The sequence below is a fragment of the Accipiter gentilis genome, chromosome Z (genome assembly GCF_929443795.1).
Source record: "Accipiter gentilis chromosome Z, bAccGen1.1, whole genome shotgun sequence".
NCBI lineage: Eukaryota > Metazoa > Chordata > Aves > Accipitriformes > Accipitridae > Astur > Astur gentilis.
The window spans coordinates 53,208,894-53,231,672 of NC_064919.1; the positions used below are offsets into that span (position 1 = coordinate 53,208,894).

General features: G+C 40.7%; 1 protein-coding gene across 1 annotated transcript in view; it reads left to right on the top strand.

Annotated features, from left to right (window-relative positions):
• Nucleotides 1-15,572: 15,572 nt before the first annotated feature.
• The window catches only part of FREM1 (FRAS1 related extracellular matrix 1), a 62,135-nt gene continuing 54,928 nt past the window's right edge, over nucleotides 15,573-22,779 (top strand). Inside the window, exons 1-4 of the mRNA XM_049794691.1 lie at nucleotides 15,573-15,803; nucleotides 20,678-20,772; nucleotides 21,354-21,655; nucleotides 22,167-22,363. Coding sequence (XP_049650648.1) covers nucleotides 15,573-15,803; nucleotides 20,678-20,772; nucleotides 21,354-21,655; nucleotides 22,167-22,363 — 825 coding nt within the window. The remainder of the gene's footprint in view (nucleotides 15,804-20,677; nucleotides 20,773-21,353; nucleotides 21,656-22,166; nucleotides 22,364-22,779) is intronic.

A 22,779-nucleotide genomic window follows, 5' to 3' on the forward strand; every position in this document is an offset into this window, starting at 1 on the left:
CAGGAAAGAAATGTCAACAGTATGATGCTTTATCATTTTGGACTCCACAACATAGAAACCTTTGCCACACTGTTCGCAGTGTCACTTGACATTCTTATTGTTGATTAAAGGGAGAGTTAAATCTGTGTCACGTAAAACTCAGTAGCACTGATAAAATGTAATTTCCAGTCTTTTTCTTTCCCAAGGACAAGAATGGTTTTGTGGAATACAGCCAAAACCAATGCTCTTCACTCACACAGCTGTACTACCAAATCTCAAGGGCTGCTTTGTTGCATGTCCATGCTTGTAAGGGGGTAAGTGTCATCTGAATCCAGATCTCCTGACTGCCAGGCCACAAACCATTGGGTTCTTTATGAAAGCCACTAAAACTGCTCAGGACTATGTTCCAAACTACGAAGATATGTAGGACCTGTGTTACAAGGAGCCTGCAGACCGTAATGTCTCTGCACAGGCATCTCTCTCTATTCAGTTCGCTACTGCAGCAACCTTTCCAGTTGACAGTGCATCACTGTCACTCAGTGACTGTGGGTAAGTGAGGGTTTAACCAAACAGAGAAGCTTTTTCTAGTGTCTTGGTCTTGGATGAGGCTTTTCAGTGCCTCAGAAGTGGAAGAGGAAATGAATGTACTCCCTGCAGCAAAGACCATCTCCTCTGTTGTGTTATATATGTTAATTGCTTTATACTATGAAAACTAACCATGTTTCTTGCTTGGCTGTACCTGATAACCAACAGATCCTCAGTCTCCTATGGGAGAGCTCAAAGGAATATCTTGTATAGTACTTGCTTGGTAATGCTCCAGCAAATATCTTTGGATAAAGAGGGGAAATAACCAGCAGACCTTTTCATTGTGAATTTCAATATTAAATTCTTGTTTGTAATCTCTGGGTTATTGTGGATGAAGGCGACAGGCTGGAGCAGCAGCGTTACCCTCCTAGTTGTGGTGGTGGTGCACAGTGCTGCAAAGAAACCCCGGCCAGTGACTCCAGCCACAAGCATGCAGGAGTCCCAGATGATCCTTGTTTCTTCTACAGGAAGTGTGTTGTTTCTTTAACGTCATGAACATGATTATCATTGTACTTATGAACTTGATCATGGGAGCCACTAGGCAAGTCTCCATGCAAGCCTAGCAGATTGACAGCACCTTGCAGGATCAGCTCTCTGTCAACATATCTACCCTTATTTTCCTGTTCACCATCTGTCCTTGCATGGCTGATCTGGCATTTTGATGTTTAGGCAGAACATAACTTAGTGCACTCAGGGGCCCTCCCACATTTGCGATAGCCAGGAGAACAGTGAATCTTTATGGACAGAGTATATATATAGGCTGGGGAAGGAGAAGAAAATAGGTTTAATGCTTCCCCTTTTAAACATGAAATTTCACCCTGTTCTCCTCAGCCTGCGTTAGAGACTGAAGAGTGGACTGCTGCAGCCAGGTACTGCAGCTCACAGATTAAAATTTCTGCCATGTAGTAAATACCTGGGAAATAATTTTATCCTTTTCCCCCCACAGTTCAGCAGATGTTCCTGTGTACAGCGCTCAGGTTTGGGATGAACATGGACTTTTCTTACTTTGAGAACCTCATCCTTCTTACAAGACTGTTGACTGAATGTGCAGATGACAGACAATGTGTGGTTTAGGCCATTGCTTACCAATGCAAGTCAAAATGAAAGAGAAGAGATGGGGAGGGGGGTGCAGGGGGTGCGGGATGTGTGTGTGTATGGGAGGGGTTGTGTTCTTGTGTGTTTTGTGCCTCAGTTACATTTTTTTTTCTTTTCCAGATAAAGTCTGGAAGGAAAGGGACTGATTACATCTATACCTTGTTAAAGAAAGCTCACAGAAAACAGTTTGACATTACCTTCATATCAACAGTCTGGGCTGCACAATTTTAGCTAGTAATTAAGAAGGAATATATACTGTGCATAAGTTTCATTCACAGGAAATGGAACTATTCTCTTTCCTGTGTGGACAAATGTTGAAATAAGAAGAGTGAGTATGTGTACCAAAGATATGTCTTGTCTTCAATGCTCTGGCATTTCTCAAGAAAAGCTTTGGTAATTTTAGGCTATCCTTCAGACAATGTGACCTTGATAGATGGCAAAAATTAATTGCAGTTAAGGAGTACAATAAGAAATAAGATGCCAAGTTCATTGCTGGAGTAATCAAACTGGTTTGAAAAGAGTTTCTGCAATTATGTTATGGATTAATGGGTCAGAGAAATTATACTTTAAAATAAGCCGCCACCTTTTTAATCAGTGTGTAAGTACAGTTATGTTGATGATCCTAACCAGACCACTGTACAATACAAACAGGTCATTCATCATGGTGAATTAGAAGCTATGTTCCAGCAAGCACAAACACAAACACACAAGCTAACCCACAGCCATCTACATGACTCAGAGGAGATAAATACTCTTTCAAAGTTTTTCTGAAACTTGAAAAAATCTGAGGATTACTACAGATCTGAAACTCAGGACAGTATAGCACTCTGATGTTAGTATTGTACGTCAAGGAAATCCCCCCCCCCCCCCCCCCCCCCCCCCCCGGTGTTTTTTCATAAACAAATATAGCCTAGATTGTATCATATTACACATGGTGTAGCTTTGAGTTCATTTTAATTTTTAACAGCCATCTGTTTTCTTCATCTGCCTTTAAGTCATGCCACAGGAACATCTGCTGGTTCTTTTCTTTCATACTATTGACTTCAGTTTTGCATTTTTATAGTGCAGTTTTGTTTCCATATGAGGGTCAAAATCAGCTTGCTTTTTCAAAAAGGGGCAAGGGGAGACAACATGCTACAGAGTTACAGTCATGCTGGATTTGGCCCCTCTTTATACAGGGAATCTGAGAGTCAGTAGCTTTTCCCCATGCTGTCCCTCTTCCACTCATAACAAAGCCCTGTGGCCGGGCTGAAATTCTGTTTGTGCCTTATGCTTAGAAGTGCTTTTGGTCCTTGTGCTGAGACAGGGGTAGGGTGGTCTGTCCCTGGTAATTCTCTCCCTGTATTACAACTTTGTAGTACAGCCTCTGTGCTCTGAAAATGTGAGCTGTCAAGTTTACTCCTTAGGATGCACCAACAAGTCACTGTGGGGTAGCAAATTTTACTTAGACTCCCACTAGCCAGACAAATCCGCAAATCTGATGTGAATCTTGTGACAGAAGGCTGGAGAGATATCTTGAATTCTACAAGTTTTTAAATAATTGGTGGGATTTGGCCTATAGTATTCCTCTCTCCTCCTGTCCTGAATAAAGAAAACCAAACAAACAAAAACCCAAACAAACAAAAAAAACCAAACAAACAACAAAAAAAACAACCCAAAATTGGAATACTCCTGGATTTTCCTTCATTGCAACCGCAGTTAGTCAGTGAATGGAAATATGTTAATTTGAATACTTAATACTTTAACATGCAACAGGATTTTGAACAGCAGTCAACAGAACATTTCATCTTGTAAAATATATCACATTTATAAATAGGCAATACGCATTACTGGTAAATCGATAACTCACTTGATCTTAATTTCATCAAATGTGCTTTGCTATTATCTTATGGAGGAAATTAATCATGTCTGTATTTCAATAAAGACTCTCCCTTCTTGTGGGGGAAAACTGATTTTAGGTCACCTCTTTGTCTATGAATCTTTAATACATAAATGAGTGTGTGTGTGCACACGCACGCGTTGAAAGAGATAAACTAGCAGAAGTGGGGAGAAAAAAATGAGCAAACCTTATTAACAGGAGCTCAGTTTTTAGTCCCAACAGACTTAACTAGCAGAAGGGGAAAGGAAGATCTGGGGCTGGCTGCCAGAGAAGCATTGCTGAGTGTAAACACTCCAAGGCATCTCAGAATGCCCTTATCATAGGGAGCCCCAAAGTGTTCGTGCTCTGGGACACTGCAGTCAGGAGCAGTCCTGCAAGCAGAGAGTGTTTATTGTGGATTTTTAGCACGGAGAAAACTACAGCCAAGCTGACCAGAAAGACTGAAATTTCATCTATCTCTCCCCCACCCCCTACCCCCCCCCCCCCCCCCCCCCCTTTCTCTCTGTCGCTCACTCATTGGATTTCTTTTTCTGCCAGCCTTTTAAACCAGAGATTACTGGGGCAGTGACATTCATTATTCCTTTTATTCTAGTGTGATCTCCCGTTCAGCCTCCTGGAGAAACACTGCTACCTGTAAGTATCTGCTTCGAGTTTGTCGTGTACACCGAATGCTGTGTGTTTGTGGCTGTAACAGTGTTTAATAACTTGCAACACTCAGTTTGTTGCTGAATGTTGCAGCAAAGCAGTAAGTTTTATACTCAGGATGGATGAAAGCTCAGTTCTAACTTTGGAGGAAAATACTCACTGGGTCTTGCCAGTAGTTTAGTAGAAGTTAACTTGGAAGTAAAGCATTCCAAGCAACTTTAGTTTATCCTAATGTTCAAGTTGATAACAGATTTCTCAATCATGCTGGCTTTCTTCCATCAGCTCTAATAAAACTTTCTGGTTTTATCTTTTATAAAAGTTTGGAAGCACTAAGCAAGATTTCTTTTCTTAAAATTGTCTTTAGTAACACACACTGGCAGAGAGAAATGTGATAAAAAGCACTGAAAAACATCATGAAAACTTTCAATATTAGTAAGTCTTTCCAAAAGATACATTTCATTTAGCTGGGAGAACTTGTTTCTTAACTGCACGCTTTAAAATTGTAGACTTTTATTTTGCAGTAGGGATCTGTGAGAGTTTTCACATTTTCATGTACATTCAGACAGCTGACTTAATTCATCTGCATTGGATAGATGTTCATTGGTCATATGTACGTGTAAATGTTTATGTGTGTTTCTGAACAGACACATTCATGCTTACACATTTCCTGCTGATTTCTATGCATTTATCTAGAACCAAACTCTAAACCATCACCTTTTACAGATGCTGTCACTTTATGTTATGGTGAGACACTTCAACAAATCCTGTAGATAATAAGACATAGTTTCTTGAAACGGTTATTAAAAGGGGATTTTGCAAGTTACGTTTTTGCTAGTTAGAGAATTCTACTAGTTCATCATCTTAGCTAACTCAGGACTACACATTGCCTTAGGCAAAATGCATCTCTGCTGTTGACATGTGTCCAAGGTGTCTGTGGGAAGCTTTGGTACTGTAAATGACCAGTTGCTTTCACAGTAAAAGAGCACACATATCAGTAGAAGCTGTCCCATCTCTTTTCTCTTACTTGGATGTTACTGCTGTGGGCCTGCACTTTCTTCATGATTCTTCCCTAGGGTTTATTTTGCATACAACATGACTGCATGCAGATCGTTTTGACCTAGAGAATGAGTTGGTTTGGGTCTGGGCACCTTTAGATTTTGAACATTTTCCCCAGCATAGATCCCTGCTCTGAGAAGAATTAGGCAAGTATAAGGACAAGTGATTAAATGAGTGCCTGGACAATGACTTGATTTTTTAAATTAAAGTACTTCATGCCTGTTCATTCACTACAGTTATTTTCTGCAGTCCTTGAAGTAGTCTTGATAATATTAGTCTATGATAATATTGGTTACATTACAACTGGTCTTGATAATACGTGTCTATGATAATATTAGTTATAGTACAAGAGGAATTAATTAATTCATGAGGAAAATAAATGATCACTGACTTCATCAATCTAACAGTGAATTTTGATGGCAACAATAGTATGTGTAGTAAAAACATCAGTACAATAGCACATGCTAGTCAAATAATGTTATATTAAAAGTGCAATCTGCTTGACTGTACCTGTTGAGCGTAAAGGGAGACTGAGCAGATCATTTGTCACCAACACTTTAACTTTGATTCTTTTGTTTTTTTGAGATTCTGTGGCAGTCGTTTGTGAAGCGAGATTAATTTATCTCATGCTAATGGCTGTGTGGGTTAAAATTACTCTAGCTAGGGTGTCCATGCACCACTTCATGTCTTCACAGCTTGCAACACCAGATCCTCAGGATAATTCAGCTGCCTTTTGTGCAGTTGGGTAAAAAAACCTGAATAGACTACATTTGGGAAGCTGTTAAACATTCTCTAATGGAATGTGTTACTTCCGTGTCTAGTTGCTATCATTGTGAAGCTTGCAACAGTATTTCAAAGAACTCTGATAACTGGCTGTGAAGATAAACTGTAGCTGGATTGTATTTGATTTTCTGACAAATGTTGTCTAAAACCATTATGGGACTACATGAGCTGACCTGTTGTAGCTGTGCTGTGCTGGTATCCTGAATGCATAAGGATATACCTTTAGCAATGAAAATTGTTAACAAAAGAGGAACTATGGTTTGGGTTGATTTTTTTAGTGGATCTAGATTAATTTTTATGTGCTGTGTAACTGTTTCATCTGGTGCATACTCCTTGTTTATAAAAAATAATTTGAAAGAAATCATACCACATCTAAGTAACTTACAGATTTCACAGAAGAACCTCAAATAATTTTTGATTTGTATGTAGGGAACATCAAATTCCCAGTGGAGTCCCCTCATATACCTTTGGAAACCTAAATTTGTGACTGGGCTAAATCTATCCTCTTTACCTTAGATAGCTACATAAACAGGAGGGAATTGCTCTTTGGAAGCACATCTTTTGCTCCCAGAATATAGCAGTAATCCTGGAAAAAAAGCTCTAACGAGCACCTAAGTTTCACATATCTAAGGTGCAAAGAGATGAAACAAGCCACTGTGTTTGTGGGAAAGTGTAAACGACACCATCTACAAGCTGTTAAAATGTAAGCATTCAAAAATAAGAAAAAAAAGTCCTCTGTGTAGCATGTGCAGCAGATTGTAAGTCTTCTTTTGTTTAGCACTGTGAGATGCAGCATACCCTCCAGTGATCTTGTTTTTGTGAAGAACAGTCTGCAAAGTCTTCCTTCTCAAAAATTCAAAACCTTTGCCATTACCCTTAAGGCTCATCAGCTGAAAGCTCAGTTAAGCCCACACTCAGCTAGCCCGCTAACCAATAGCAGTGCATAAAGAAAGTTTTCTAAAAACACCAAAACCACATGCTGTGCTTCAGGTAGATTTCTACTTGCAAGAGGAAGTCTGCCAGAGATGGAAGTCCACTGCTATTTCATTGCTCTGTACTACCATGTAGAACAGAGTTGGGTGTTATCACATACAACTTAGTGCATGAGCAGATGCATAACATCATGGAGAGGTGCAATGTTAGTGCTACTGCATTTCACCACCACTGCCCGATGGTTGTCTTGCAGAAGTATCAGACCTTGCAGTTCATGGTGTAATGAAACAGTGCCATTGTTGGACAGCTGGTCACAGGTTCCTTGTCCCTGCTTCCTCACCTTGCTATTTGTTGTGCAGGAGGCTTTTTCTGCTCCTTTTCTATGGGTTTTGACACCCTCACAATTGTGGGTCAGAGACGCGTTCAATCTCTGGTGGAGCTGCTCTGAAGTAAGTCAAGCTCATCTAGCACCTCACTCATGAGATCTGACCATAGCTTGCAAAGGTCATGGGTAAGCATGGGGCTCCAGAGCTAGAAGCCTTTTGTTGCCATGTTAGGTACCAAATGCAATGCTGTCATTTCTGTCTTCACTCACCAAAGTTACGGATCACAGTGACGTTAACGATTGTGTCCTTATAACACAAGCACGATGGTCACTGACTAATCCTAGGCTGTTTGCCGTGTTTCACTATTTTCTTTTCTATCCATTGCTGGTTACTTGCTAAAATGAAATGCCTTTTCAAAGTCAATGGTTGTGGGAGATTTTCTCTATCCACTACAGTCCCTTCACCCACCCACACTTTCCATTACTAGGGGTAGTTTTAATTTTTATTTTTGGTGGAATCTGGGTGGATTAGGGGAAGCCATTCCACTACCCACATGTCATTATAGCCTGCTCTTGTCTTATGAAGAGTAGGTCTTATTCCTTCTGCAGTGCGTATGATTATACATGAAATAAAAAGGATGCTAACCTAGCCTTTTACTTTACTGTTTTCACTAGTTTCCCCCTAGTTTATATCTGTCCATCCCCCATAACTAGGAATCTCCAGGATCCCTTTCTCCCTTCTTGTACAGGAAAAGGAGAAAAGAAGAGATTAAATATGGTCCTGATCTTTACAATTGTGTCATGGTCTTAGGAGAGTACCGGCATAACATTAAACTACAAAACAATGACAAGTTCCAAATACACGTTCATGCCTGATAGAGAATGGGTTGTCAGAAAGTGGCAGTTCCTATTTGTGTAACTATCTTAAAAACCCATAAGGGGCAAGTAAGAAAATCAAAATCACTTTGTCTTTATGTTCTGAACTTCTGTTATGCGAGAGAGTGTTCTGGGCTTAAAAGAGTAGAGGGCAAAGACGTTTTCACTGGCCTTTTGCGGAGAAAATATTTACCTGTTCAGAAAATGCAGTTAGCTGTTAGTCCCTTATCTTAAAACAAGAGCCCAAGACCTGATTTTATTTGCTTTTGCGGTTGTCTTCATTATAATAGGCATCTGCTAACAATGCGATCTCGATTTCTATCTCAAATTTTAAAGTAGTTCTAACAATATAACCAGATGTATTTAACACTTAAAAGGGAACAATGCATTGTCTTCAAGATGGTCTTTAAGGGGCAACCACGATCAATAGCTCCTTTTTGTTAGTCTCAGTCTGGGACTCTGACCTGCTCTGCCCTTTTAAAAGTATGTTGTGTAATGGTTGAAGGCCAAGCTGTTAAGTATCCCCGCTCTTGATTGATTGAAAGTCTTCCTCTCAATGTTTCTCTTTCGCTTTATTTTCTTGTCCAACACTGTCTGAGCACCTGCCCCCCTGCGGCTTAGCTCTGTTTAAGGGGAACGAGAAGAGCACTGCTCCTTAGACAGAAAATCCTCTGACCTTGCAACTACTGGTTGATGGAGAAGGGGGTCTCATGAGGAGTGGAAATTAAAAGGATTTAGCAAAGGCTACAGAGGAACCCTGTGGAAAAGAATAATTCAGTTTTCAGCCTTGCCTTAAGCTGCAATACTTGGCATTACAGTGCAATAATGTTTATGGTGTTATATTCAATTTTTTCTCCTCTACTACCTGTCTGCCTTTGTGTAATGTCAAATATGCTTTCAGTCTTATATTGGCCCATCAGCATATGTAGATACTTCTGCACTCAGTTTCCACCATCTAATATCCTAAGCTTGGGTGAGTTGTAACTTGGTGTACAGCAGTGACAATATCACACTGAGTATGAAGTCAGAAATAATGTCTGTAAATTGAAACTGTATTAGGTTTTAATCTGACAATCACTGTTAAAATATCTGTAATGTGAAAGAGGGTAAACCGAAGAAAAACAGGTGGGGTTTTTTCCCTACCATATAGTATTCTGCTTTAATACAACCAAGAAACAATGAAAAAAAGAAATGTCAAGAACCTGGGTATATCTGATGTGCTTCACATCCTTCAGCTGTTTTCCCTGATGAAGAAAGGTCTATTCATTGACCATGCCATGAAACACTTCTTGTTTCCTTACTTTGCTAAAAAGTGTATAGGATTTGTCAAAAAGTGCACAGGACTTCCTTTTGCAGACCAAAACTGAGGGAGGGAAAAAAAGAAGGGAACTGTTATCTACCATTCCTTAGCTCAGCAAATACCTTGCTGAATACTTGGTTTCTATGTGACCTATAATCCCTGTTTTTAGTGCATGGAACAAAAACATTAAAAAGCAAACAGTCCAAGGGGCACATGTGTTAATTACACATTCTGAAGTGACAACCCCCTAATTTAATAGCTCAGGATCCTTTCATTGCCCTGGGCTAAGTTTTAATTGCTGTACTAATATTCATCTTGTTTCCTAGAAATAGTGGAAGGCTGCTATTTGTTTTCTTTAATCCCATCCTCAAAAAAAAAAAAAAAAAAAAAAAAAAAATCCTATGTTCTTTCTGTTTCCTGTAAACTTTTTCTGGTGTTCATTAAAATAAATCAGTCCAGCTCCCAGCCCACAACAATCATACACCATAATCCCCTTCAAGCTTTGCAAGAGGGCAATTTTGGATCCAATTGTTCAGTGAAATCTCCCTGGCAACCAGAGGTTTCATCACAAACAGAGAAACTCTTAAAGTCTCATCCAAGTCCCATTGAAGACTTTGGGTGTCACTGAGACTTGGCTCAGAGTCACTAGTTACAGATTTTGCAGTCAGTTTTCAGGTATTACAACTGAGAAGTATTGGTGCTGTTTCTGATCTTATTTTCAGTTGTTTTGCACTGGTGGATAGCTATCTAAATCCTTGGGATTAGTCTTTACTTACATCACATTAGCCCTCATCAGAATCAAACTCAGGAATCTATACCTTTATAATTTCTAAATAAAGAAGAAGTGCTGGAAACCTTCCCACCAATGTATTCATATTTGCATTCTTTGAAGTAAGTTTCGTTTATGCTGGAGTAGTAATGACCCAAACATTTTTTCAAAAATTATCTAAAATAGCAGATCTACTTGACATGGATCTAGAGACACACAGCTGAGTGTTTCTATGTGTACCTCTGGATGGGTCCTGCACAGATATGTGTTTTCTCCAGAGTCTGCTGTTGGAGGGACATCTAGCTTTCAGTAACACATGGATGCTCTTAGGGACTTAACACAGTTCTCCAGTTTCCTGAAGCCAATGAACACTTGACAAATTGGGAAGTGTTTTTCAGATATTGTGTGATGATAAGTCTACAGCAGTCTTTGAGTGCCTTTTTTGCAGTGTTTCTTTAGTAGTCTTTTTTTTTTTTCTTCTTCTTCTCTTTAAGAATCTTGAAAACCAGTTGTATTTGGTGAGAATGCTAATGTTTGTAATTAGCTATTGCATCATTTCTCACATGTGCTCCAGCAGCCCTGAGGGAAAACTAGTTCTTCTGGCATTTGGAGGAAATTTTTAACAAACCACATCTGAAGTTCTCAGTAATCCTCCCCTACATTGTCCACAGTCTGGTCTGTCTGTTAACTCTAAAGAGTCATATCCACCACCTCTTCAGAGGTCACTTCTCCCTGTGCTTTCTCCCCTGGGCTCTTCTGCAGAGCAGGACAGGGGTCTGCCAGCAGATGAGGAGATCTTCAGAATTCCCCTTGCTGACTGTGTCTCACACAATGTCTTGGACACATCTTCAGGACTCCTTTTCCAGGCTCCCTTATCTCAGGGTCAGCTTGGCCACTGTAACTCTAATTATAGGAAAGGAGATCTCTTTCTTTGTTGCCACATTTTTTTATACCAGTATGGTTTTATATTGGATCTCATGGGAATTACTGGACAGTTTGAGGGGTACAATACAGTGTTTTGGAAAAATACGCCAGGTAATTAAATTGGGTCCTGAGAATCAGGCAGGTCTGTCATTTCAGATTAGAGTCATCACATGATTTAGGGTGTAAAAGACTTCTGTAGGTAACTGCTCCCGCCCATTGCTCTCAGCACAGCCAGCTTTTATGGCAAGTCCAGCTTCAAAGTTATGTCAGGCTACTCAGGCACTGATTAATTTTTTTCTTAGTATCTCTGAGGATGAAGACTACACAACCCCTCAGGGAAACCTGTTCTGCTGACCGTGCTCACTGTGGCTTTTTTTTTCCTAATATCTAATGTGAATTTCCCTTGTGAATTTTGTGGGTTCCATCTTGTCCCTCCGCTATGCACCTTAAGGCTCTCTGCACTCTTATGTTAGATGTCTAAAACCAACAATTAGCCCACTCTTCTTCAGGCTGAACAAACCCAGCTGTCTTGGCCTCTCTTCATAAAACATGTGCTCCATCCCCACTGAGGAATAACAACTGATACATGATATATCACTGAACTGACATGGCTATTTTACTTCTGGGACTGAAGCAGGTAGCCTTCTGTGAGCTAGTAGGCACGCAGCACACCTGGAGCTAGTTCAGGTGTTTTGCCATATAGACAGACCCTTAGAAAGTCAATGAGGAAACAGCTTAGTTTAAAAATACTGATTCTCCTAATGTGTTGTTCATGAACACCATTATTTCATTAAGCCTCTAAGCATATCATGAAATATTGAGGTGCATTCGGAATTACATAGTGCCTCAGTCATTTGTTCATTCTGCACACACAGGTAACAAGCCAAGGAAATGGCATGGATCAATCAGGCTCAGCTGTGATACTAAGGGCAGAATAGTAAGGAGACTGTAAGGAAGTCCAAAGCAGCCACAAAATATGGCAGTGGCATCACCAGCAGTTGTAGAGATGCCAGAGAGCAACACGCTGTCACAGTGGATCAGCACAAGTACTGTGCAGCACACACATGGCTTTGCTGGAGCAATGGCCTTCTTCATACAGAGGGGAGACTCTCACGGGATTCACTCCAAAACCTTCTCATTTTATTGCCCTTATATACTGAAAGGATCTCTTGTAATTTCATTTTGCTAAGTGATTGAGAAAGTGAAGTTATGCTTCTCAAGTTCTTCACTTGGCCACAAAAGGAGACAGCCCTGCAGCTGACAAGTAGAGGCCAATTGCTGGAACGTATGGGGCAAATGCGTATAGTGATAGAAGAGCAGTGCCTGCAAGCAAAAGCAGTCAGAGCATGACTGTAATACACAGTGACAACATGGGACCAATTTTGTAGCAGCGAGCGGCTCACTCATCCATCATGGAAGTGGCCAAAATGCTCCTGACTCCTCTTGGAGCCTTTCTGCTCTTAGTGTTTAATGCAGGGTAAGAAAAAGCAGCAAAGATACTACCGCCTGCGCCTGGTGTTTATACATGCACCCAGTGCTGGGGTTTATGGGGCAGGCACCAGAAACAGATTGATGTGGGCTTCGTCAGAGTCAAGGTGCAAATGTCTCTGCATGAACTACTCTGGCAGTGCCTGTTGGAGAGACACAGCTGGCTTTCCCTTCTTGAAAGAACATAAGAAAGGTGTAAAGAGAACAATACATTTCCCAACCAGTGCCATTCCTGAACTGGTAATTAGGTGGCCTCTGAACTATAAAGTGATTTTGTGGTAGCTATCCAGGTGGGAGTGGAGAAAGTCAAAACTGTCCGGGCTTTAACTTTATCATTTCTCATAAGGTACCTAGTGCCCTGTGACTAAAGGTATTTTGCACTGTAAATCAGTGCCCTTGCCACAAAGTTATCGGCATTGTCATGAGCTGTAAGCAGCTTGGTCTAAGCTTGAGAGTCATTGACTGCCTCTTAGCACTTTGCCAGGTCTGAGTCAGAGTCTAAAATTCCTAATTATTCTTATGTGAGCCCCTCTATGGCTTAAGAAACTGGGTCTTCTCTGAAACCAGCTGAGACCTACTCATGCATTTCTTCATCAGAGGCTGGAGTCCAAGGACTTAAAATCCATTTTAAAATCCAGCTTCCCGCTGGCCAAGGATCCTGGCATGCCTGAAGTCAGAGGAGACATTAGGCAGAGCATCTTCTTGAGACATATGCTAAGGAAGTTATTTCACTTCCCTCAGCCCTATCTTCACTTTGTTTGATGCAGGAAGTAGGAAGAGGGCACAGCAATAGAGAAAGCTTTCACTCGGAACATCTTTCCATGCTTTGCAGCTGGTATTTTAAGGAAACACAGATTATATTTGATAAATTCTAGCAGTCCATGCATTATGCGATAAATACCAGTCAGATATCCAGGTTAAAAGGGTGGACTTGCTGCAAACCATACTTTCTCAATTGGAGGCTGAAGTGTAATCTGTTTTCCTCCCTCTCTTTCCAAGTTGTCCTTTATAGGATTGCAGACTGTGTTTCAAAAATGTAAATTTTAGGAAGTGGAGTGCTGTCTCAGATGTGCTCATTTCAATGAAGTGCTATGCATATCTATCCCACTAGGAAGAAACAAAAATTTGCAAGTACTTTGGGCATGTTTACATACGTGGGTTTTAGTAAAAGGTCTCTGTGTAAGTAAATTTTTTTGAAATTAATTGAGATTTTTATTTGTTTCTGGAACACATTAAAAAATTTTCAACCATCAATTTCATTCCCTTTCCTCTGGCTAGAATTCTACATTTTCTCTCAGATGTTGTTCAGACTGATGTGGCTGCATAATTTTAGACCAAAATGGAAAGGTTTTTAGATAAAAAGCTAGAAAACCAGAGTTAAGGTTTGCAGCCCAGATTACACAGTCAACATTCATCTAACTTTAAACATACGTTAGTCCCAATGTCTTCAGTTTGAATCTGAGCTGAAGGGAGTGGATATGCCTTGTATTACTTTAGGAAGTGATTAATTTTAAAGAAATTCTTAACTGCTGATCATTTTTCAGTGAAATGTAAAACTGGGTGGATATGTGCATAAAACTGTAGGCTGTTTAGAAGGTCAACCTGCTGGAAACAGTAGAGTGAACACTTACCTGTTAATAGAGAAAATAAAGAGATACATGGATTCTGGGGTTTTTGTTCACTTTCAGGAAAGCTGACTGTTGGTGGTAGGGTTTTGGTTATATTAGACTGTGCAAATATGTAGTCAGGGCACTAAAAATCTACAAGAACTTGAAGGAATGTGGGTGCTTTACTAGCTTGAAATCCTTATCTTATCAAATTTAATTAAATCATTATCATTGCCTATTCTTTGGGCCATAGATTCAATTACTTTGAAGGGCTGTAGATACTAGGGTCTTACAAGGATTCCAATAGTGCTTGTTCAATGTCAGAAGAACTATGCTTTTCTTATGAGTTTATAAACATGAAAGATGAAGAGTAACTCTGGGGACATGAGAAGATTGTGTAATTTTTTTTTCCATATTACCTTTTGTTCCCACTGAATTTGCCTCAGAATAATTACTCTTTTATGTGTGAAAAACAAAAAAATCCAGCTTAGCTTTATCATGCCACATCACGTTTCTATGTTGAAGTCCTGGCATAGTTACTTGCTAGAGCAGGAAGAGTAGAGAGTCACTGGCAAGGTGTTTTCAACTAAAGGTTGAATTTTTTTCCCCCACATGCAATGGCAAAGCAAAAAAAAGATTTAACAAAATGCCACTCTCCCTTTATCCCACTTTCAGATATATTTGATCTGGACGAATGCCTACTCCTGCACTTTCAAATTACTTGGATGCTCATATCCTTTTATTAATATCTACTTGGTCCAGCAGTAGAAAAAGCCAGTAACAAAGGATCCTACACAGCAAGTATTTGCATGTGCATACGGATTAAAGGTGCCTGGAATTCATATTGAGAGGTGATCCGTTAAGGGAGAAGTCTCGCTGGTACATAGCTAATTTTCTGAGCATGTGTGCACTTAATAGTATTCAAAGGTGAAGTTAAGCTGCTGCTTGAAATGAACTGCAATTGTAAGAAATGGGGGAAGTTTTTTGTGTGGTTATTTTTTTTTTCCCAGTAGTTGCTCAATGCCTTATATCAATTTTCTTTCTTTTTTTTCAGGATTGACGAATCTTAAAAATACTCCGAGAACATATTCATCATTTTGTCAGGCTTGACCAATGAATTTTGTAAAAACCCAAGGATATTTTGAAAGGCCTCTGTCCAAATTTCAGTCAAGGCACCCATCTTAATAGAAAACATGTGGTACATTGTTACCTGCGACTAACATTTTGGTCCTTCATTATATGGTGAAAATCTGCTGGCAAAGACAGAGAAGACTTCTTTTGTTGAGAACATTTTCACTGGTGGAAAAGAGCTGGCACCCCCTCATAATATGAAGCCCTTTGAGAAAAGCTGGTTATTTCTACTGCTGCCTGCCGCACTAAGAGTTGTATACTCCTCCTATATTAGTGTCAACCTTGGGGTGAAAGTGATGAAGGGACAGTCTGTCTTCCTGTCAGAAGATGACCTCAAGTTTTCCATCCCCAGAGAGAAGGATGTCTGCAAAGTAGAAGTGGTGACTAATGAGCCAATAACACAGAGGGTTGGGAAACTAACTCCACAGGTATTTGGGCTCTGTTGTGCTGCTTTGAGTGTCCACGTATGCGCAGGTGTGGGAGAAATTAGAAAGAGCTGCTTTACTGATTTTATTTTTTTCTTTGGGTACTGACTAAGAGGCATGAAACTGAATGTTCTGTGAGATTCAGCCTTTTGCTAAAAGTAGCCAGCTGACAGAGAAGTGCACCCCTGAAATCCAAAAGCTGAGCTCAGTAACACAAGTGAGTAAAAGTGAGTTCTGTCAGAGTCTCCTTTCACAAGTGGAGAATGGGTGTTTCAAAACTTTCAGTTAGGAGATATCCTCCAGCCTCTCAGCTGCTTGTTTTTCTACTATGAGGGTAACCAGCGTCCCTTGGGTAATGCATAGCCTGCTAGACCATTTTGCATTTTAGTCACGCAGCCACTACTTAGGGAGCAATTAAGAAAGAAAATCATCACATACAATAAGCACATTGTGTACACCATTGTTTGCTCTGCTCTGCAATAGCTAAATTGCTAGCAGATGGCAAATACATTAAAAAAAAATGTTTTCTGTTAAAATTTCAAGCTTGTAGGAATAATCAAATGTGTTTCACATATCACCATTCTGCTACGCATTTGCCTTACAAATCTCCCCACACCTTAGTCATAGCAGGAAGGAGTTGGAAGAAACTGACGTGAAGGTGTAGTGGTAGAGATAGAAGAAGAATGGTTTTAATGAACCATAACCAAACAGGTTTTGTCTGTTTTGAAAAGTTTTGTTTATTGTACCACATTGCATGCGCTTCTATATATTTGTTTATGTATATTGTTTTAAACATCTTCTCTGAGGCTTCTGGTGGTCTCTGAGAAGGCGGATGCAGGAGCACCAGTCTCAATAGATTTTTCAAAGCTTCTGGCTTGGTCATCATCATTATTTTCACAGACCACTGACAAGTACTTCAGCTGAACCAGCGCTCAGAAGAAGCAGTGGTATGCCGGGGCAAACCTGAGGCGATGAGCAGGGCACTGTGTGGTCTTCTGCAGAGACTGGCCCCAAGAGGTGTAGTGGCTCTGCTGAGACTTCCCCAGGGCTTGCTCTCTGTCAGCGCAGGGGTCCTGACTGTAGTCCCCCCTCTCTGCTTCCCCAGCTTAGTTTGGCCCATGAGGAGAAAAAGAGAGATGTCTTAACATGTCTTGTTGCTGGCAAACCTGTAGGCAAGCTGGCCGGCTGAGGGAACGACTTTGCTTTCGATTACCTGCCTCAGCCTCTACATGCAGTAGGACCTGGCTATTTTGAGAAAGCCACTTTATCCTTTGTAACCTGACACGCTTCAAGCACAGGGTCAGAGGCAATTTTCCAGAGACCCCAGAAGATGTGTACTCGCCGTACTCTATTTTCCAAAACGTCTAGGGTCCTTGACTTTCCCCACTCCCGACCCCGCCTCCGTTAAGTGCCTGTCCTTTCACGGCCCCGACGTGAGCCCGGGCGGCCAAGGGTGGCTCTCGGAGACCACGGGCACACCTCGTCTGGAGGGGTGAGCTCTGCTGGCCAGGTGGCCCTGGCGTACCAGGCTGGAAAGGGGCTGCGGCCGCTGGCAGTGGCCGGGATACCTCCCGTGGACAGCTCCTGGCCTGAGTGCCATCCTGCTGGGAAAGGAGCCTTCTCCTCCACCCCGCAGACACGGGGGGCGGGGGGGGGAGTGCCAGAGACACACCACCACGTGGGGTCCCCCCGGGAGACGGCCGGCAAGATAGGCAGTCGGGCTATCTCAAGTCATGCTTCCTTGCCGGGAAAGAGCAAGATGGCATTTGTAAGTTGGGGGCTTCTGTTCTAAATGACAAAATCCTGATCCAGACGCTGAAAAGTGCTGCCTGAGGTCTCACCATTCCTGAAAAAAGGTGCCAGAGACCGGTCCTCCCGCTGCCACTCATGCTCTTTCTACCAGGAAATTCTGCAGCCAGAAAATGTCTCTGGGTCTGATCTGTTTTGCTGCCATTAAAGTGAGTAATGTCCTAGGAATGTATGACAATTTAATTATAAATTGTAATTGAAAAGCAGTTGAAGTAGAAAAAAGCAAAGCTCGACAGTAATTAGGAAAAGATTTAGATCTCCTTTGTCTTACCCAGTGAATTTATAGACAATTAGAGTTGCCTGTTCATATAAAAGGAAAACATATTAGGAAACATAAAACAGATGTTTCTTTTTGCAAAGCAGATTGTGTCTTACACGTATATAAAGTGACTGTCAGTCAGTGGTAAAGACCTTTGTGGAAAGGTCCTTCATTTTCCATCCCCTTGTTATCAATTAACAGATGGAACTAATGATGTCTTAGAAAGAAAGGAATTAATTCTTTGATATGATAAACCATCTCCTCTGCTGTCGGCAGTTCCCTCTGATATGAACAGGGTTGCATCATCTGGGCAGTACCTCCTTGTCAGGTGTACATCAGACCTACATGTCACCAAAAACTGTACTGACTTTGAGGACCGTACACTGATTTACATCAGTGAAGAATCTCACCTTCAGTGTACAACATTAAACTGCTGGAAGCTGTAATATGAGTGGCTTTTGTACTTTTTTTTTTTTTTTTCTTTAAGGTAACACACCACCCAACTACTCTTAATTTTTTTTTCTTTTTTGTAGGATATCACTTAGGACTATCTGATTAATTAATCAACTTCCTTTGCATTAGTTTGTACTAAGAAAGAAAAGGCATTAAGGAAGAAAAAGACATATTTGTTGTTTGTTAAATATTGAAAAATAATGAAACACATATTTCTGTGACATTTGAAAACAATACACAACAGAACAGCCACAACATAGTCAAAACCTTCATCATAGGAGAGCAATTTTGTTTTTCACAAATGGTTCTTGTCCTTCCTTTTTAAGCAGTCCAACAAATAAAATCAATCATACTTTCCAAAACACCATATATTATGGATTATTCCAAGATTATTTTTAGCCAATAGGAAGAGTGCTAAGTCCATGTATGTGTAGCTGATAATCAACTAACTCATTACTTAAAAAAAAAAAAAAAAAAAAAGAAGAAAAAAAGACTTTGTACAATGTGCTTCTTGATGACAGTTAAAAGCAGGCAATACATTTTAAAATCACTACAAATATAGAACAATTACCACCTAGCTTGAGCATCTGAGAATAACTTCTGTGGAAGTGGACACTGCCAGTAATAATGACAGCTGATAAAAGCTAATTATTTTTCCATTATAGAAAGATGCAAGTTCTAATTCTGTGTAATGGCTAGAAAGAAGCAAATGTCACTGGTTCTTATATCCTTTAGTGTAAATTCATGAAGTGGTCATGATGCGCTTCAGTTAACTATGCATTAAGAACTAATTTAGGAATTAAAGTATTACTTTATTTTTACAATGAAAGTCAGAGCATCCAGAGACTTTCTCTACGCACTGCACTTCCAGTCAACATTTCAGAACCTCACCAAAATCCCCCTTCCATTTCACTTTCCTCCAAAGTGGTTGGGGACATGTAGGTAATTTGGGCAAGACATTTCATTTTCATGATTCTTTTGCTGTATTTTAAGAAATGGCTGGTAGTAAGAAATGACCTCTTCTTTCTGCAAAAAGATGTGGTGTTTCAGTCAGCCACATGTGTACATTAAACCTTATTAGTTATGGCCTCATCAGATGTATTAGTGAATACTGAACAGATTTTACTTTAGTACGTAGAAGAACTAGTCATGTATGAATACTGCCCATAAAAACTGAATCAAACCCACATTTAGTTTCACAGTGACACTCAGGAAATGCAATGATTAGCTTTTGGCTTCTTGCTGACAACAATGTGCCCTGTCTCTCTGTAGGTATGAAACATGAGTATCCTCCATCTATGCACGGGCAGTGTAGGGGTTCCCTGTTGTCACAAGGATAACACAGGCATGGTCTTATCAATGCTAGGAGCTTTCAGCTGTTAAAACTCCATGAAGAAATATAGCTACATGGGAATTGTAATTGGCCAGACTTGGAAACTGGCATATGTGAGGACATGAAGATCCTATGCCTCAGAATCCAAATTTCTGCTCCAAAGAATGGGTGTGTCACAACTCTCCAAAGCAATCTTTTTTCCATTTGGGTCAGGCATTTTTTCTCATTGCCTTACTTTCGCAAGTCAACAAATCATTAAATAGAACAATCAGCCTGAAATGAGTGTCTGTCTTAGATGGTTATACTGTGGCCAGCCATCTCTGCAAATTTGACCTGTATCAGGTGTGTCATAAGAATTAGTCTCTTTTGAATTAGCTGGTGGGCACAATATAGGAATTCTGCTTGCTTTTATGCTGTGGGATTACACTGACATTGGGGCTGGGTGTTGGTATGGCACATCTGGTAAAAAGCTACTGGTATGAAGTCGGTGTTCCAAAACCATGTAACAAATCTGAGCTAGCAAAGTTTCCAACAGCAAAATTTCACAGGATCATACTTTTGTAGTCCAATAATAGTGGCCATAAAGCAGGATTTACTGTATAATTAAGCTATTGCCACAAGCAACTTTAAAAGCTAATAAATCTAACATTATACTGCAGGAACTGCTGGCTTTTCAGATACACTGCAGTTCTTACCTGAATACAACTGCATCCATAAGTCCACAGGCTGCGTTGGTAAAGAAGTGTGGGCTCAAACTATTTGTTGCACTGGAGGAGGGACTTGGCACCCTGAAACAATCACATTTATATGCTTGCGGAGTGCCAGCAGCCCCACATTGAAGTGGTTGCTCTGGCTTTCACTGGGAGACCACAGAACAGGTGAATACCTGTTCATAGCAATAAACTACAGATTAAAAATTTCCTTAGTCTGATGCATGCCTGACAGTCAGGGAGAAGTGGAACAGAAGCCATGAAGTTAACATTCTTGACAGTGTTGTACTTGTCTATTCTTTCTTCTTCATAGGTTTTTGACTGTCACTTCCTTCCTAATGAAGTCAAATATACCCACAATGGCTGTCCAATTTTAGATGAAGACACGGTAATGCTTAGGCTGTACAGGTAAGCAGTGGTGGGAGATCACACTTCATTGTTACCAGGAGAACAGCAGCCATCAGGAAGAGCAAGCAGTCCATTTTCCATGGTAAAAGTATGTTCTGTTGTACATATAGTAACTACTTAGATCCAGTAGCAGCATCATTAGTCAACAAGTGACCATCTGTTTACAGAAACATTTTTTACTATGTATGTCAGATATGCTCAAATAATGCGTTTGTTTGTATCAGTAAGTGTTATATATTGCTTGTTTATTACAGAAAATGAGTGATTTTCTTTTTATTACTGAAAGTGACAACAGTACTTTCAGAGCACTGTATGCTTTGTGCTGTCCTGCTGATAGGGACACAGATACTTGCATATACACAGAGAGTAGCCCCTTCTTTCACACGAACACCCTTTGTACAAGTATGAGGAGGTGGGCAGCAGTGTCTTGTACCTCACGGTCTCTGGCGATCTGGGGTTTGAGACCACATGAGAGGAAGGGTTTCAAGTAATTCAATTTAGAAGGTGAGGCCAATGCCAAACTCACAGAGCAACAGCACATGGGATGAGGCATAATTAAAATTTCCTTCTATCACCTGCAGGTTTACAGAAACCGAAACATTTGTAGAAACATTCACCCTCCATGTGCAGTTACTTGAGCCAGACTGTAACATCATCAAAATGCGCACCCATGCCCTGGAGGTCCCTGAGTACTATGGTCTGTCCAGGGTGATTGACAAGAATGTCCTCGCTTTTGACTATGACAGGAAGATAAATCTGGATTGCACCATTTCCATAGCCTCTTTGGAAACCCACCTGCCTGCTCACGGCCAGCTCATCACTGGGGAAGTGCAGCGAGAGCAGCTTCGTGGAGATCAGCCACAGAGCTTCTTCCCTGGCCCTAGTACGATGTGCTTTAGTTGTTTGTATTAGCAGTTTCAAAGAGATCCAGCAGATTAAGTCTGCAGCAGTGGGTTGCTTCAGACATGCTGGGTAAGAGTGGGTCATTTGAAGTTTAATGAACAGCTTGAGCTATTATGAAAACTGAAAGGGACATGAAGTTTGTGTGGGGCACAATGCAGATCATGGATCAGCGTCAGTAATCCCCCAGCTGGAGTCTGGTTTTGGCTCCTAGATATGTGGGCCAATGTGACAGCTTTGGGAGTGCCAAGACTCAGGAGAAACAGCACAGGGAGTTGTTGGAGGCAGCACCTACCCAGGTGACCAAGGGAGGTTGGAGTTGGAAGATGTCAGCTGAAAACAAACTCCTGTAGGAAAAGTTAAGTCAGGAAAGGAGTCCTACCTAATTCTCATGACACTGGCTTTTTATCAGGGTTAGTTCAGCTATATGGACAGGCTTCCTATGTTGATTTCTGCTCTGGTAACTGTTTAATATTCCTTCTATTGGGTTACAGAGCACAGCCTGGGCCAGCAGTGCAGAGAGAGGAGCTGCATGCTGGGACTGGGAGTCGTTCACAACACGAAAATGAGCTGTGAGGAATTTCTAAGGCTGGGGATTCGATATCAGCACCTTGACCCTCCTTCACCTGACACTGATTATATTCCTGTGAGGTTGGATCTCACAGACAGCAGAAGCAAAACCCTGCACAAGGTAGACTTTTACACAACCTTACAATGTCTGATTGTCTTCCTGGTTTCCAAAAAATTTAAATTAATTGCTTCTTTTTACATTTGAAAAGAGATAGTGATCCTGAAATGTTTTTCAGTTCTGAACAACGTTGCCAGCTGGGCAAATGAAACACATTATCTCCGTGCTTCTATGCTTAGACCATTACGGCTACATAGAAACACCTTTGGTTGTTTACTGGCATGCATAAGTAGTTTAGCCTGAGGGCAAAATTAATTCTAGCATAATTCCACCTCTTTTATAGAGCATGAGCTGCACTGACTTCAACATAAATAGTAATTAATAAGTTAAGAGCTGTTCGAACATATTCAGTTAATAATAATTAATGGCTTGTGCATGTTTCTGTCAGGTAAAGTTATTCATTAAACTCACATAAAATT